The sequence below is a fragment of the Phytophthora sojae genome (assembly GCF_000149755.1).
Source record: "Phytophthora sojae unplaced genomic scaffold PHYSOscaffold_12, whole genome shotgun sequence".
Taxonomy (NCBI): domain Eukaryota; phylum Oomycota; class Peronosporomycetes; order Peronosporales; family Peronosporaceae; genus Phytophthora; species Phytophthora sojae.
The window spans coordinates 1,634,299-1,649,023 of record NW_009258126.1 but is presented as its reverse complement, the minus strand read 5'-3'; the positions used below and the strand labels follow the sequence as shown (position 1 = coordinate 1,649,023).

At 51.4% G+C, this 14,725-nt stretch overlaps 4 protein-coding genes across 4 annotated transcripts; 1 reads left to right on the top strand and 3 right to left on the bottom strand.

Moving 5' to 3' along the window:
- Window positions 1–748: 748 nt before the first annotated feature.
- On the bottom strand, window positions 749–1,849 carry PHYSODRAFT_306763 (hypothetical protein; the record flags this gene model as incomplete). The annotated part of the gene is made up of 4 exons (XM_009538965.1): window positions 749–842; window positions 1,201–1,402; window positions 1,474–1,699; window positions 1,838–1,849. 4 exons carry the CDS (start codon window positions 1,847–1,849, stop codon window positions 749–751), a joined length of 534 nt encoding a protein of 177 aa, XP_009537260.1.
- Window positions 1,850–3,835: 1,986 nt separating this feature from the next.
- Window positions 3,836–4,904, bottom strand: PHYSODRAFT_528752 (hypothetical protein; the record flags this gene model as incomplete). The annotated part of the gene is made up of 2 exons (XM_009538964.1): window positions 3,836–4,156; window positions 4,224–4,904. 2 exons carry the CDS (start codon window positions 4,902–4,904, stop codon window positions 3,836–3,838), a joined length of 1,002 nt encoding a protein of 333 aa, XP_009537259.1.
- A 4,987-nt stretch (window positions 4,905–9,891) lies between these two features.
- On the top strand, window positions 9,892–10,383 carry PHYSODRAFT_288938 (hypothetical protein; the record flags this gene model as incomplete). The annotated part of the gene is made up of 1 exon (XM_009538963.1): window positions 9,892–10,383. The coding sequence occupies one exon, from the start codon at window positions 9,892–9,894 to the stop codon at window positions 10,381–10,383; it is 492 nt and encodes a 163-aa protein (XP_009537258.1).
- A 1,295-nt stretch (window positions 10,384–11,678) lies between these two features.
- Window positions 11,679–13,481, bottom strand: PHYSODRAFT_306760 (hypothetical protein; the record flags this gene model as incomplete). Its single annotated transcript, XM_009538962.1, has 4 exons — window positions 11,679–11,702; window positions 11,843–12,414; window positions 12,498–12,706; window positions 12,763–13,481. The coding sequence occupies 4 exons, from the start codon at window positions 13,479–13,481 to the stop codon at window positions 11,679–11,681; spliced, it is 1,524 nt and encodes a 507-aa protein (XP_009537257.1).
- Between the last annotated feature and the right edge of the window lie 1,244 nt (window positions 13,482–14,725).

Genomic DNA, 14,725 nt, shown 5'->3' with positions numbered 1-14,725 from the left:
CGCGGCACTTAGTAGTCATGGAGCACACAGCGCTTACCGAGGAGAGACGTGAGCGGTGAATAGCGGAGCTGTGCGAAGTAGGAGAGTTACGACAGAGGCGTCTTATGAATGACAGTTTAGCAGGCGGTTGTGGCGCTAATTACGAGCTAGCAAGTCTATTTTAGAGTTCGGTCCGGATTACCCTGATCTGTTTTACAATTGCCTGGAAGTCTGTATTAATGAGCTAAAACGGGCGGCATTCTGCCGGCAAAGCACAATACGTGCTATTGATAATGAATGGCTTTGAAACTGGACTTCTACTACTCAAGTGTCTTCTTTACCGGCTCATACTCTTCTTGCTGCTACTCGGTCCTCAGGACAACAGGTCACGCTGGGGCGCTAAAGCTGCTACTGCAAGGAGTCTTGACTTTGATTGCATTCTTGACGTCGATCGCACGCGTACGCACTGGTGACGAGTTGTCCTCCGACCAAATCAGTGCATACGATTTTCTGTATCTTGCTCCCTTTCGCGCCTCGTAGAATACAGTATGGCAACTTTCAGAATGCGAAAAGAGTGGTTGAATCAATGTCGTGATCAATGGTGAACGCTGCGTGCTTCGTTAACCATACAAAAAAATGTCCACATCTACCTATCATCGTAAAGGGCCAAGCCTCGCGCAGCTCGTTGGTTTTATAAAGTGGAAAGTCAATCAAAATTCTATTGGAATGCATGGGAAACACCTCAATGGCGTAGTGGAAGTCCGGTGCTCTAGTCATTATCCACAACAATGTCCGGGAAGTCATCGTCGTCGTCGTTGTCGTCGGCCTCGACTGTGGCGACAGGAGCCTTCTTCTCGTCATCACTGTCGAATGAAAGTCAACACAATGGCAATCACCCGCGCCCACGAAGGGAACGTTCTTGGCCTGGCACCTAGCGCACGGAAGATGTCGAGGCCGGATTCCCGTCCGGTGACATCACGAGACAGTTGTTTTTTGTGCTCTATGATAAATTGACTACATTACATAAATGCGATGTTGAAGTAAAGATAAATAAATGTGTTCAAGACGTATACGAGCTCTGGCGGGAACAACACGAGATTGTTGCCGAAGCACGCAACCCAGACATGTTTCATTACTAAAGGTTGAATAGCCTTGAATTACAACGTGTAATTCATTCTCGATGCGGTACCCGCTAGCGAAAGTTAGACAACCGGCACAGACGCGTCTCGTACCACGTCCCCCAGCCCGAGCAAATAGTCCCGTTCAGCATCAGCGAGACGTCTGAGGGCATTCGTAAAGTATATCGTGGAAGCCGTAGCCATTCCCGCCGAGACGAATGGAGTGGAGAGAAAAAGCGCGACACACATCAATGCCGCGCAAATGCTGAAAATCCATTTGCTGTACGTGGCCCATCGTGCCTTGCCTGTTAGTGAAAAAGCCATTAGTGAGTGAGTCTATGTGACAGATATCTCGAGGATTTACATGAATACGTACGCTGGTATTCTCGATACAGCCGTCTTCGCTTGGTGAGTCCAGGGAAGTCGAAGAGTAAGTCAATGTGGCCATCTCCACCCTTCGGGAAGGCGAAGGTGCTCAAGAGTGCGTCAGGGCGCATTCCCCTGTTTTTCACGGCCTCGATCCGCGCTGGGACCTCTCCTTTTCCATCTCTGAGCTGGAGAAACTCGGCGTCGTCGGCTTTGAGCCAGTCGCCGTGCTCATCCTGTGCAAGGAAGAGGAACATATCTCCATTCCCCCTTCAATGAATCGTGGCTTTGATTGCAAACACGGTGTCCATCACGCTCGTACACCCTGAGATTTCCACAAGGACGAGTCGTCCTTCTTTTAATTCAGCACACACCAGCTTCTCCATCTTGTTCTGCTCCCACGACTTGTTATCAGACAACACCTCGGTCGTGTTGAGCTGTTGGCGGTAACTTGGTAACTTCCAGAATGACCGCAGAAAATGTAAAAGGTGTAGTCAGTTGATGTCAAAATTTGCTAAAGCGCATCATCGACGGAAGAAGAGGACTGAACATCACACTTTTCAACAGTGTATATATAGCGCATGCTATAAGCAATTGTTTCAACATTTGTCTTACACGTTCAGTCGCTTTCCAGCTTGTCGTCAGCCTCGATATCGCCCATGCCCTCACAAATCGCAACCCACGTAGTGAAAAGTATCTTCCCCGCATCGTCCTCGCACTTGTGGCCCATCGAGTAGCAAAACGATTCCACGGACGACACGAAGAATATCGCCGAAGGACCCAAATGCGGGATCGGATTGTACACGTGCAGACTCTTTACCGTCAGCAAGCTTGTCTTGCCACCCAGCTCAAACTCTCTCGCGTACGGGTATCGCCCAATATTGGAGATATTTCCGTCCGAGTTCACTGAGTTTCGGATATTGAGTCTCTCGGCGTCCGACGGCTTCATCTGCGCGTTCACGAACTCGTCGATGGTCAGCATCACTGCGGTCATCTGCATATTCTTCTCCAGATCCCCATCGATTTCGCTCTTCGCACGCCGTGCAAGGTCCCAGAACGACGTGGACTTTAGGTCGACTCCTTCCTTGCCAATCCACTCGAGATCAGCGAACGATATGAAGGCAGCAACATGGTCTTCTTCGGCGGGTTGAGGCACACGCCTGCGCATATTATAGTCCAGATCTACCATCATCTTGAACGGCTGCGCGGGGTCGGACTCGGGCTGCGACTTCGCGGCTGGGTAGAAGGCCAACACGACGGCGCTCACCAATGCCCCCGCAAAGGTGACATTCTCGGCTTTGCACTTGGCTAGGGTCTTGCGCATGCAAGTAGAATCGCCCTCCGCGAAAGATGCTGAGATGGGGTTCGTGACGGGCGGCATCACGAAGTCGTGCTGGTCACTTTGAGCAGGTAGAACGGGCTTGAACTTCTGTGCCACGCTGCGGTAGATCGGCTTGGCGAACAATAACACGAGTCCACTTTGGACAGTCACATGTTGGAGAGCGCGTTGTCGTAGAACGCAGCACGCAGCGGGAATTCTTCTACTGCGGTAGAGTGATTCTCTTCTCGTGAGAGTTGGGCGACTTGCTCGAAGATGCAGTTCAGCACCACCATTCCCGAGTACCCGTCCGACATGTAATGGTCGGAGAAGAGTATGAGGCGCGCCTGGTTGGCGTTGTCATCGTCGCCGACCCACACCACCAAGAAGAACGGGAATTGCGTGTACCGATCGATGGCGATGTTGCACTCGTTGTCAGCGTACTGCTGCCAATCACTGAAGGTGCCTTCGGTACTTCCAGAGTGCCCGCGTTCGCAGGAGGTTCTTGCTGCTGATGTCGTCGACGGTTAGAGGTGCTTGAATCTCCGCCAGGAAGTCGTCGCCCTTGACTTGTAGCGCGCATGCGCGGGTGTATGTTGAAAGTGCGCATGAGTGCCTCGGGCAGGAATCGGACCAGAGTCTCGACGTCTCCAGCCACGAGCATCGAGTGCACAATCTTCATGGAGGTGTCTGCTGCCATGGTGACGGCGCGCTCGAAGCCTCGCAGCTCCACTCGCTGTGGGTAATGGGTTCTGTTGTTGTCGGTCATGGCGCTTGGGTTGGTTCTGGTTAGTCGATTGAATTGTGAGACTCAAACCCAGTTGAGGAGAGTTCCAGCTGGTACATGGAGTGTGAATTTACTTACCGACAGCTTCCACCAATCCACCGTCGCGTAAGCCATAGAATCCGAATGTTTATCGGACCCCCCCCCATCGAACCGGACAGCATCCGTCAGCATTACAGTCAGTAATTCTCTCAGTATTTCTTCATTGGTACAATACAATTCGCACGCATCCACAAGTCTAAAATCTCCCAGCGATCGCCTCACCGCCACTTAATCCAGCAGGTCAATATACCTTACGAGGATTTGCTTAATCTTGTCCATGACGTCTTTCGGCATCACCGAGTCCTCCTCCGCCCCCGCGTCCAGTAGCGACTCCAAGACGTCCAACAGCTCCCGTTTGCGGTACATCTGCGACTGCAGGTAGAGCGGCGAGGCCAGCGCGCGCTGCAGCAGCTCCATGTAGTGCAGCCTGGTCTCGTCCTCCTGCGGCAGGTCCGTGCTCTCTCGAATCACGAGGTCGATGAGCACCTTAAAGTCGTTCACGAACACCAACGCCGACGCCGTTTCGTCCGCCAGAATGTCCCCGAACAACTGCGTGCAATCCCCAAACTAAGAGTTAGCACCTCTCTACCTGTCACTCTACCTCATTCTACCGTACCTGTAGAGCGTTCCAGAGATGTACCAGTCTCTCGGGCGGACACGGACAGCCGCACGAGTTGATGACGTGCAGCAGCGCGCCGCTCAGATGCTCCCGGCCGTCCTTCATGTCGTGCAGCACCTCCCCCACCAGCACCGAGCGGCCGCACGCGCGCTCGTGCGCGTGGAAGAGGCCGAGGCACACGGTGGCGGCCGCGAAGACCTTGGTGGAGCAGCTGGACAGCAGCCGCAGCAGCTTCGTCAGCATGCCCGCGTACATGCTGCCGAGCCGGAAGACGCCCGCGCACACGGCGCTGCGCGTGGCCAGCAGCACGCGCTCCAGGAAGCCCAGCCACGCGAACAGCTGCGCCGCCTGCTTTGCGTCCGCGGCGCTGAGCTCCTCCAGTGCCTGGCACGTGGAGCTCACGACCGCGCGCAGCTTGTGCGACTCGCCGGCGTGGATCCTGACGCAGGCGTCGTCATCCAGCGCGTTGCAGCACACGCCCAGCAGCTCCGCGGCGCGGATGCGCAGCCAAAGCGGCGCGAAGACGACGTCGAGGACGAGACCCCAGAGCTCGCGCGCGGTCTCGCTGGACGGCGCGTCGGAGAAGGAGGGGCTGCGGTTGTTATCGTCGTTGGTGGGGTGCACGCGCAGCTGCCGCTCGACGCGCGCGAGCAGCTCCAGGTTCTCGCTCTGGTCCATGGGCGAGTCCACGAGGCTGCGCAGGCCCATTGCGGAGACTATGTGGCGCGCTCCGGGGACCGCAGATAACCTATTTCAGTGGTTCAGGTTGCTCGTTGAGGGGGCGCAAAACAACTTGAGCCACCTCGCAACCCGGATTTGTATGGTGTTGTACAGATTGGCTCGTTGGGGTGTTCGTCCCGCTATTAAAACTCTAATTTAGAGTTTGTCCATGACAAAAAGACTTTGGCAACGTTGATTCATGCTCTTTCGTAAGACGATACTTAGCCCCAGAGAGCCTACCGTAAGGCAAAGCGTCTTACGTTTTGCAATCAACGCATTTTAGCTACATCTTGGTTTTAGTATACCAGTGGCTACATTGTATTTTGTCCGTCAAAACGTAAGACAGTTTGTCGGACAACAATTTGCACCATGCGATTGGCCAAAACTTTCAGAGGGTAGTGTCGTTGCGTGCGTTCCTCCGTTGAGCATGTAGGAACCCGAGGACAACCGCTTTGCCGTTTTTGAATTGCTCGTGTCGCCTACAGTCGAGCAGACGAAATAAGGCGCTCACAAGCACGAACATGTAGTCGGTAGTGCGGCCCTACTGCCAACTTCAATGTACACGCTTGTTTGAGAATGGTTAAGAAATAAATGCACCCGAACCAGTAGCCCAGCTTGACAAACAAAACGTTCAGGGCTTTATAGTGAATTCTAGTTAATGCATAACCAAATAGAGCCCCTCTTCCTCCGGTAGCGGCCCACGAACCCTGTCGTGTCCTCTGAGGACGCCTCCGAGCGAAACAGTGCACGACGTGCGCGCACACATGCTCCGCACCGAGGTGTTGTCGGAGGACGCGAGGGAGTAGACATTCAATACATTATGAGATCTTACCAAAGTCATGAAATGAACTGTTTTGTAGTAGCAACAAGGCAGCGTCAGCCAGTCTTCGTATTTGTATTTGTAGTTGTTGCGGTTTGCTTGGCTACCTTACTCCCGGAGGCGCACACTGCTGCAGCTCCACCTACGTCGGTAGTGGACACCACCGACCTCACCCGCGGCCACGTGTAGGCAAGCTGTTGGTGGTGTCGCAAACAAATAACTACAAAACGACGTGAGGGCCTCTAAGTGTCAAATGAGCGGCGAAAATTCTCGGGAATACATGAAAAATGCCAAAGCTAAAGTAATTGATCAGCCCGGCTGAAGGCGCTTACCAGTTTGCTCGGCCTGCTACTGTAGTACTAGGAAATCTAAATGATCTAAGCTCGCCGTGGTGTTTTAAATATGTAGAGGGAGTTTGTTGGTGTCGCAGCGCTCCTCCGCACAGTTCTATCGAACCGCCAATCATTACTACCATAACTATGCTGCGCCCGATATTAGTCAGGATACGAAGTGCAACGAAATGCATCAAAAAGAGTAGCGAAGAGGAACGCGGGCCTTCCTAGCAGAGCCTGCGAGCACTCTGCGCCTGGCAGTGCCAACAGAATTGGCAAGTCGTACTATTCGCCAATCAAATCACTAGATTTGATTTGTCGTCAAACTGTCTTACGAATCAATCGTAAGACAGTTTGACGAAGTTACGAATGCTCGACACAAGTGATTGAATGTATTGTGGCGACATTCAAGCAACATGCACGTAACGTTACAGTGCAGATTAGTGCACCATTAGCATCAATTGGTGTACAGTCTTCGTCGTCCAGCACCCCGTGACGGGCAAGTGTATGTAGATTGCAGAGTACCACAATTTTTGCGATCCGAAGTCACTGCTCGTGCAACGGAGGTAGTTGTCATGTGTACCGGTGTGCTCCTCGGCAAAAGTCGACGTTCACCACCAAGTCGCCGTCGTTCAGCTCCACATACCCCAATCACGTGGGGTCGGCAGCACTGCTTAAAAACCAGGCAACTTCATGCTTCGAGCCTCGAAGTTCGCTATATTCGTATAATAACTCAATTTTGTGACAGGATTGAGATTCTTGTCATTCTGTGTCGATTGTGATAGTGGCTAGACGGACAGAACATTGATTATCCTTGGTTCTGTCAATTCATACAGAACAATGCACAGAAGATTACCTGTATTACTTTATAAAATACCTTGTAAACATTATCACGCACGAATCGCAAGTGAATCTATCGCATTATTGGAGCTAGTTCCCGTGTTGCAGCACACACAATGGACAGTACTGGGGCACGTGTCCAGCGGCGCTGCACTGCACTGGGTAGTATGGGTAAAGCTGGCTCCGCTCGCTTGGGCGTCCTAGAACTGGTCGTGGGTGGTGCGGCCTTGGTGAAGAATGCTCGGGGTCGCCATCCCCGCAGCCACGGGGCACTTGGAGCGTGTATCGGCCCAAATACCTTCGTTGTGGCATGGTGCAACGGGAAAAGTGGTCCTTTTCAACGTGGAGCCAACCAGGCCTAGTTATCGTGGGATGCCGGATCTGTACGTAGCAATAAGTACACGGTATATACATGCCAACGCAGCTAGACATACGAAGGCGAATTCATTGTAGGCTTAGTGATGTTTCTATCTGCAGTACCATTCGTTGGCCTTCACGAGCACCGACTAGAAGATCAATAAGTCGTTTGCAACCACCACGGCTTTTGCTAAAGCTGCTTCGACATTATGAAACTCGAGGACAAGAGCGTGGGCTACCACACCAATGACATAATGCCATACAATCAATTGCCTGTCTCCCGCGCTAAGCCAAGTGCAAGCGGGTGCAGGTTCTCTGTGTTTACGTGTTTAGTGCCCTGAAGAGTCACTGTAGATGGTTTGCGTCTGCATCTAGGAGTAACCCGGCTTTATCTACTTCTCCACACCGAAGGTGCTCAATTTGTAAGGATGATAACGAACGAGCCGTACCTCTGAAGTTTGGTGTGATGCCGGCGGACCCTAACCGACACAGCTCAGGATGGAAGATATTGCGCGCACCATGACCGATCTCGACATCACGGCCCAAAGCAAACCTGTCTGACCGCAGTGACGTTCGCGGCACGCTGTGTATAATGAAATTGTTGCTCTCCAAGAACGAGGGCGAGGGGGTTCCCGGGAAGGACCGAGACGTACTCTACTTGACTGGCAAGAGGAGAGCCAACTCATACCTGCACCAGATACATCGTCCCGCATTTTGCACTCATTGGCGCCCACAGCCTTCATGGCTTGCTCTAGCCATGCCACGACGACGAAGATGTCATGAGGGTGAAAAGCTAAGCGGGACCGACGTCCGCTGCAATGCCGAGTCGATGCTGATCTCGTTGGTACAATCGAAAGCGGGGGTATCCGCAGTGCTGCGCCTTCATAGCACGTAGCTTGCTTCGGCTGTGTGAATACCTGGAACCCAAAGGACCGGGCCATTGGATAACGTAAGTTTGATCTATTTAAGCTTTAGTCACTCCGGCCTCAACGTTTGTGTCTGTCAAAGCTCGATGATGCGATCTAGATAGCTGTACAAGTTAGACCAAGTTACATCTAGGACCCGGTAGTCTTGGTAGCGAGCAGCTACACAAGTTTGTAGTGGTGGAGCGACGTAAGCTCTTTCGGACGAATTGCGCTGGCCAAGTTGAAGCGCCCAAGCCTCCTTAATTTGATACTCAGACTACAACTTTATGTCGCCTATACCGACACGCTCCGAGGTGTTCCTCGCTCATTTTAGAATTCGACGCCCACGAAGCACAATGCAAGAATGGCGCTGACACAGGGAACTGGACACGGCAGAAACACACGAAAGCGTGCCGCACACGTATAGGTTTGAACGAATGAACGAATGGCTTTCGCTGTCTGTAATGACTGACGCTCGCGTCTGCATGCTGGTGTACAGGGTGAGCTGCTGTTGAACCTGCCTGACGGGCTCTGGCTTGCGTCAGGGTGGGTGCGTGTATGCCGCCGGCGCTTCATTTTCCGCAGTGTCGGACCAACGGCGTCGCTCTCAGTGCCTAGTCGTGCATCAAGGCTGTGCTCCTGCGGCTATCTTTGACGTGTCGGCCCCGGAAGCCTTCTTCCACGAGGGGCATTTCATGCGAGTTCATGGCGGAACCTGTACATCAAGCTCGAGCTCAGTGAGTTGAAGACCAAGGCGGGGAGATTCCAAGTACGGGTTCTTCGACGTAGGCAGAAGAGTTACTGTCCGAGTCGAGCCCTACTCGACGAAGTCTACATCGATTTGCTGCCTTCAGCAAAGGAAACCTGCTGTGCAGCGACACATCGGAGAAGACGAGGGCGACAAGTCAGAGTATCAGTCGGGTGAAGTGTTGACGTATGCCACGACAGCTATCCGCAGCTCCAACAAGGAGATCGTACGCATTAATTGTTGAGTATAGCCATGATGGCACAAAAGCTGCGCAGCAAGTATGGCATGAAAGCTGCGGTGATCTATTGTGTAAAAGTAAATAAACCTTTGTTAGCCCCCAATGCGCTTTTGATGTAAACGCTTCTGCGGGACTTTATACTGAATTCAGTCTTTAGCACTTCTGCGCGGCTGCATCCGGTCGCTAGCAACTTAAATTCCTTTGTCGGTGGTGGCTGCCCAAGCGCATGAAACTTACAGCACTGTTAGCTTTGAGTTCACGATGTTTATAATCAACGCGAGCTTTATCAGTGTGCATGGCGTGGTGAAGCAAACAACGCTATCGTTTGAGCACGATGCGCGAGGGTTGTCGGCAAGTATGTTCATCCGTGGCACTTGGTGCTTTTACTGCTGGTTCCAATAGACTGTTCTGTCCAATGTTCTGTCCGGCTATGACAGAGCACTGTACAGAACACCCATTGTGTTCTGTCCGTCTAGCCACAGCCGTCGATTGTCCGATGTGCTGCAGCAAGGTTGTGCCGGGCGCCCGCCCTTCACTGACAAGAATTCAAAGACCACGTTCCACATCCCAAAGTGAATCCCAGACGGCAACAACTCCTTCCCATCACCCGGTTGAGGACACTCGTTCAGTGCACTCGGTGATTCGACGCACTCAGTCACAGCGGAGTTACCGCGCCTTCCAGCACTTCGTCTTAATCCCGCCACCATGCGCCTGGGTCGTGGCGTACTGCTAGTCGCGACGATCTCCCTTCTTTCAAGCAGCAACGCCGTTCCAGCCACAACCGGCAAGAGTAAGGGGCTGAAATTGCAAGGCGACAGCAGCGACAAGCGCTATCTGCGAGTACACAAGGCCATCAGCACCACGAGGGACGAAGAGGAGCGAACGTTCGACTTGAAAAAAAAGACTCCCAACGATTTCGCCAGAAAGATCCTGAACAAAATGACGCAGGACGACGTGTACAAGCTCGAGATGTTTGCGAAGTGGCAGCAGCACGGACTCAGCAATGGGGAGGTCGCGTTGAAACTGAATGTGCCTTACGGCGACAAGTACCTGCCGCTTCTCTTAGAGTACTTGAACCATATTCAGCCGACAGTTTCCGGGGTGGCGAAGAAGCCACGTATTCGTTTCGGAGGTGTTGACGTTCGATACTTTCATGACGATGAAACTCTACAATGGCTACGGCACTTTGGACGATAACGAGAGGGCTCTGGAGTAAATCAAAAACATTTTTACTTCAAACAAATCCGGTTTATGAAGGTTGCAAGGCACATGGTTTCTGCAGGACCTAGCCGTATGATTCGAGCTCGGCATTCTGAGTTGCTACAGCCTATTTCATCTTCACTTTCAGGTTGACACCACTGGTACCGGTAAATAGCATGATCTTGCCAAGGAAAAAAACTCTACTAGAGATATTGGGAGACTAACGCTACTTTAATTAACGATCCCCGGCTCACACAATTTTCGCTGCAATCGGTTTCCCACTTTTGGTTGTTGGTATGTGCGTCTGCGTGTTCCTCTTTGCATACTCGTAGAAGCGATTTGACACGGGAATTGTTTTCATTAACTTCTACTAAGTACGCGCGTCTCCGAGTTTTGGAGTTCATAATTGCCAATCGGATTGTTCTGTGAGTAGTGCTCCGCGCTGTTCAACCCATAGACCAATTTCCACTATCTAAAGTCAATCCCAGAGACTTCTCTTCCCACTCGTTCAGACTCCCTCGGTGATTTTACACACTCAATCACACTAGCCTTCCCGCTAGCCCATCGCGGTTCTCCACGATCGACGTGAGCAATGCACTGGGATTTCGACGTAGAAATATCGGTTAGGAGACAACTCTGAACGATTTCACCAAAACATATCCTGAAGATAACGACGAAGTAACCTCAGCGAAGTTGCAGCAGCACGGGCACAGCGAGGGGGGGGGGTCTCGAAGAGACATACAACAAGCGCTACCTGCCGCTGCTTTTAGAGTACATTAACGACGTTCACCCGACGTCGGCTTCTGACGTCGCTAGGAATTGACGACTTCATTTCGGAGGGGTTGGTATATTCGACTCTGTCAAGACGATGAAACTCTTAGAATGGACGATTGAGCAACAGTGTTGTTCTCCCTATGCACTAAATGTACTGTTAGCTGTATGTTAACACTGTATACTAACAGTTAGTCAGTGTCTAGTAAACTTTGCTGACATCTCATTGCCGAACGAGCCAATATCCGAGCAAGAAAAGCTGTATTAGTCAGAAGTCTTGATATTCGAATAGTTTTTTTCTGCTCTGCTCAGACAATCTCTTCTCCTGCGTTCTAAGATGGAAAATGCAGTTTGTCGCCCACTTTGACTCAAATTCAACCGCAGTATATCGAGCGACTATTCCCCTGTTACGGGCTCAGCTACTTACAGTCAGCTAACATGCCGCTAACAATAAGTTAGTATGTAGTAACAGCAAAACGCCCCACACTAACAACACCGACTCAAGCATAAAACGCTTCCTCTTAAACGGAAAATGAAGTTTGATGCTGTTTAAGGTGGTAGTATTATTGAAATGCAGAGATTTATCGAAAAGAGAGCTGATCGGCGTACACTTCTACGTGAACGTTGGTTGAAAAATGACTCTCTGGCGCGGATCGTTCAGCTGCACGAACTCGACAAAACGCACCTGAAGCGTATCCAATGGCAGCTCTGATTCTCCGGGGCGTGTTTGCACACCCAACGAGAGCAGTTGTCGAGGAAAATCGGTGCCGTTCAAATGCGCTTGCAACACTGCGGTGGGCTGACGCAGGAGGCGCGGATCGATCCGATCTCTGGTTTGAAAAGTTCGCACGATAAGGATCATCGTTATGAGGCAGCCAAAACACGCAAGTGCAAATAGAGCCACTGGTAGCGTGATCGCCACATCAAAAAGCTCTTGATTGCCCTGGAACGCAAGAGAGTCGCACTTGTCGGCTGGCAATGGATCGAGTAATCTGGCATTCTGGAATAGCTGGAAGAGTGCAGCTGTGTACGTCAGTTGAAGTGGGTGTTCTTGGTAGATGTAGTTGTACGATGAGTCCACGTGGTAGTTATCGATTGCCGCCGAGCAGTTCTCGTCCATTTGATAGGAGTAATTGAAGACGGGGAAATTGTATTCGTGAAGAATTTCGTATTCCACGCGCTGGCCATACGTATACCGTGAGACCAGTCGAGTAGGCTGAGCTGAGTTATTCACGAGACTGAAGGCGGGTATTTCCGCTGGAATCTCCGACGCGTGTAATACGAGAAACTGCTTGGGCGTGTTTTCGGGTGTGTTGAGCTCGTAGCTGATTCCTTCACACCCGTATGTGTGTAATTGCATTGAGCACCAAACTTTGCCGAGAGGTCTTTAATCCTAACTCCGAGCCGGCCCATGGTCATAACGTGAGAGTCGCGGGGTTTCCGTAAAACAGCCTTGCGAAGCTTGATACTCTTGTCGCCAGGCAGGTATAATTCCTCCAGTGAGTCTCCCTCGATACGTCGCCCAAAACCGAATACCAAGTGGGATAGCCTGGTCGCGGCTGTAGTGCAAGGGTAGTCTTCTGTGCATTCTCCAGATTTGCTAACCCGAGGTTCTGGGACGTATCCACGATTCTGGATGCTGCAGGTTCTGGAGGCACACTCTCGGGCGACAGGAATCCACCTCCTGATCCTGACCAGGCGGTATCCTGCTCAACCAGTTCTCCATTTACTTCGTCAAGAATGCGGTACAATTGACCGCGGTCCTGAGGGACAGTCACAGTCACGGATGTGAAATTAAGATTGCAGGAAATGTTGAACATGGCGTACTCAATCTTTATCTCGGACGTGGTGATCTTCATGACAGTCGTCCACTGGGTCACCGCGTCGAAGTAGTTGATCATGAACTGTTGAATGTGCTGAGTGGCGTCGGTGTCGCTTGGAGCATCGCGAATATCGTTGGCCAGAAGAAAACCCACCGAGTCGTCCCGGAGGCTTTTCATCGCTGAAACAAATGCAGTATCACCAGCTTTGACTGCTTCAGCGGACATAGCTTCGGCATAAACGTAAACGTCTCGGATAAATAGTTCCTCGAGTTGGTACGCTTCATCTGTCGTGAATGTTGTCTTGTTGAATATCAGGCCCCGCATAAATGTCGTTTCAAGCAAATCGTTCATCTCACCGAAGGGTGTGTTTGCAGACGGCAATTCTTGGAGCCCCTCAAACCCAGGAACCGTGTATGCTTCCAATGGACTCAAACCAGTAGGAACCATAACCTTGTGCCACTCATTAAGGTAGAATCTGTATACGGCTCCAATGGGCTCCATTGTTGTCGCAGTAGAATTTTGTAGGAACATAGGGATGCATTGCTTGACGAAGCATTGAAGCAGCTGAACTCGTTGGCGCGTATTCCTGCGTGTAGTATTTAAGCTCGTTCTGCCGGTCATCCAAGTGGTAATCGTCAAGTGAATACTTTGAGAAATCAGCCTCAGCCATCGTAGGGATGATTCGAGAAGGTTGGCGCTGAATGCTAAGGCCGCTCAGCGCGCTGGAAATTGAGGAAATAACCAAAAGCGACACACCGGCCTTGGACAGCAGCTTATTCTCGAAGCATCCATTACCATACTGAAAACTGGCCAAAGTCGCGAAGACGGCAGTGAGATCACTTAACGCCGCAAGCCATTGCGGTGATGACAACACCCGGAAAATTCGTCCAGAAGTTGATGAAAAAAGCGATCTCCGCGTCGGTTGTCTCTTGCATGTTGTACGTTCGGAGGGTGAGCCCCACGACAAACGCGTAGCCGCACATTCCTACAACCAAAAGCGGAACGACGATAGCTGCGATTGTGAGTCGGGGGGTGACAGTCAATTGAGGTCCGACATAACTTTGGAATGGCGCCGGCTTCGCTTGACTGGATCCAAGCTCTGCTTTCATCTTGGCCTCGACACCATCAGTCGTGACGATGCTTCCCGAACTGGAGAAACTTTCTCCATGGACGAGCGTGTGAGAACCAAACCGGATGGTGACAGCAGAGAGGACTGGCGCTCGAAGCGGTGAAAAGGAGACTGTAGCAAACCCAGCGCTGTAAACTAGATCTGTTGCAAAACGGACGCCGCTGTTGGTTTCGCGGGCTATTCCCGAATGGCACCAGGTTTAAGCCGGTCCGCGTCGCTTTGTCAAAAGCGTCAAGCGATCGCATATATTCTATCGCATATCCAACCATCGCAGGAACTTTGTATTAGAAGTCGCTAGAGATCTAAGTGACTACAATACAAAAAAATCATCGCATATCCAACCGCCAGATTTAAATTTCGGCATTCAGTGGCCTTCGCTCGATATACTCCACTAAAATATTACTTCTAAGTTATTACCTGACGTCGAATTTCAAGGCTCTTTCCACTGCCTTGTTGCATGGGCAAGGTGCAAGTAGTAGACACCAAATATAATATTTTACGAGCCGCTCTACTGGCGAAGTTCGTTCAGCGAACTAGACGCGGCAAACTAGGGCTCCATTTTTTTAACGCACACGTCAATTTCTCTGCGGCAGGGTACGTTCATGTTTTCGAGAAC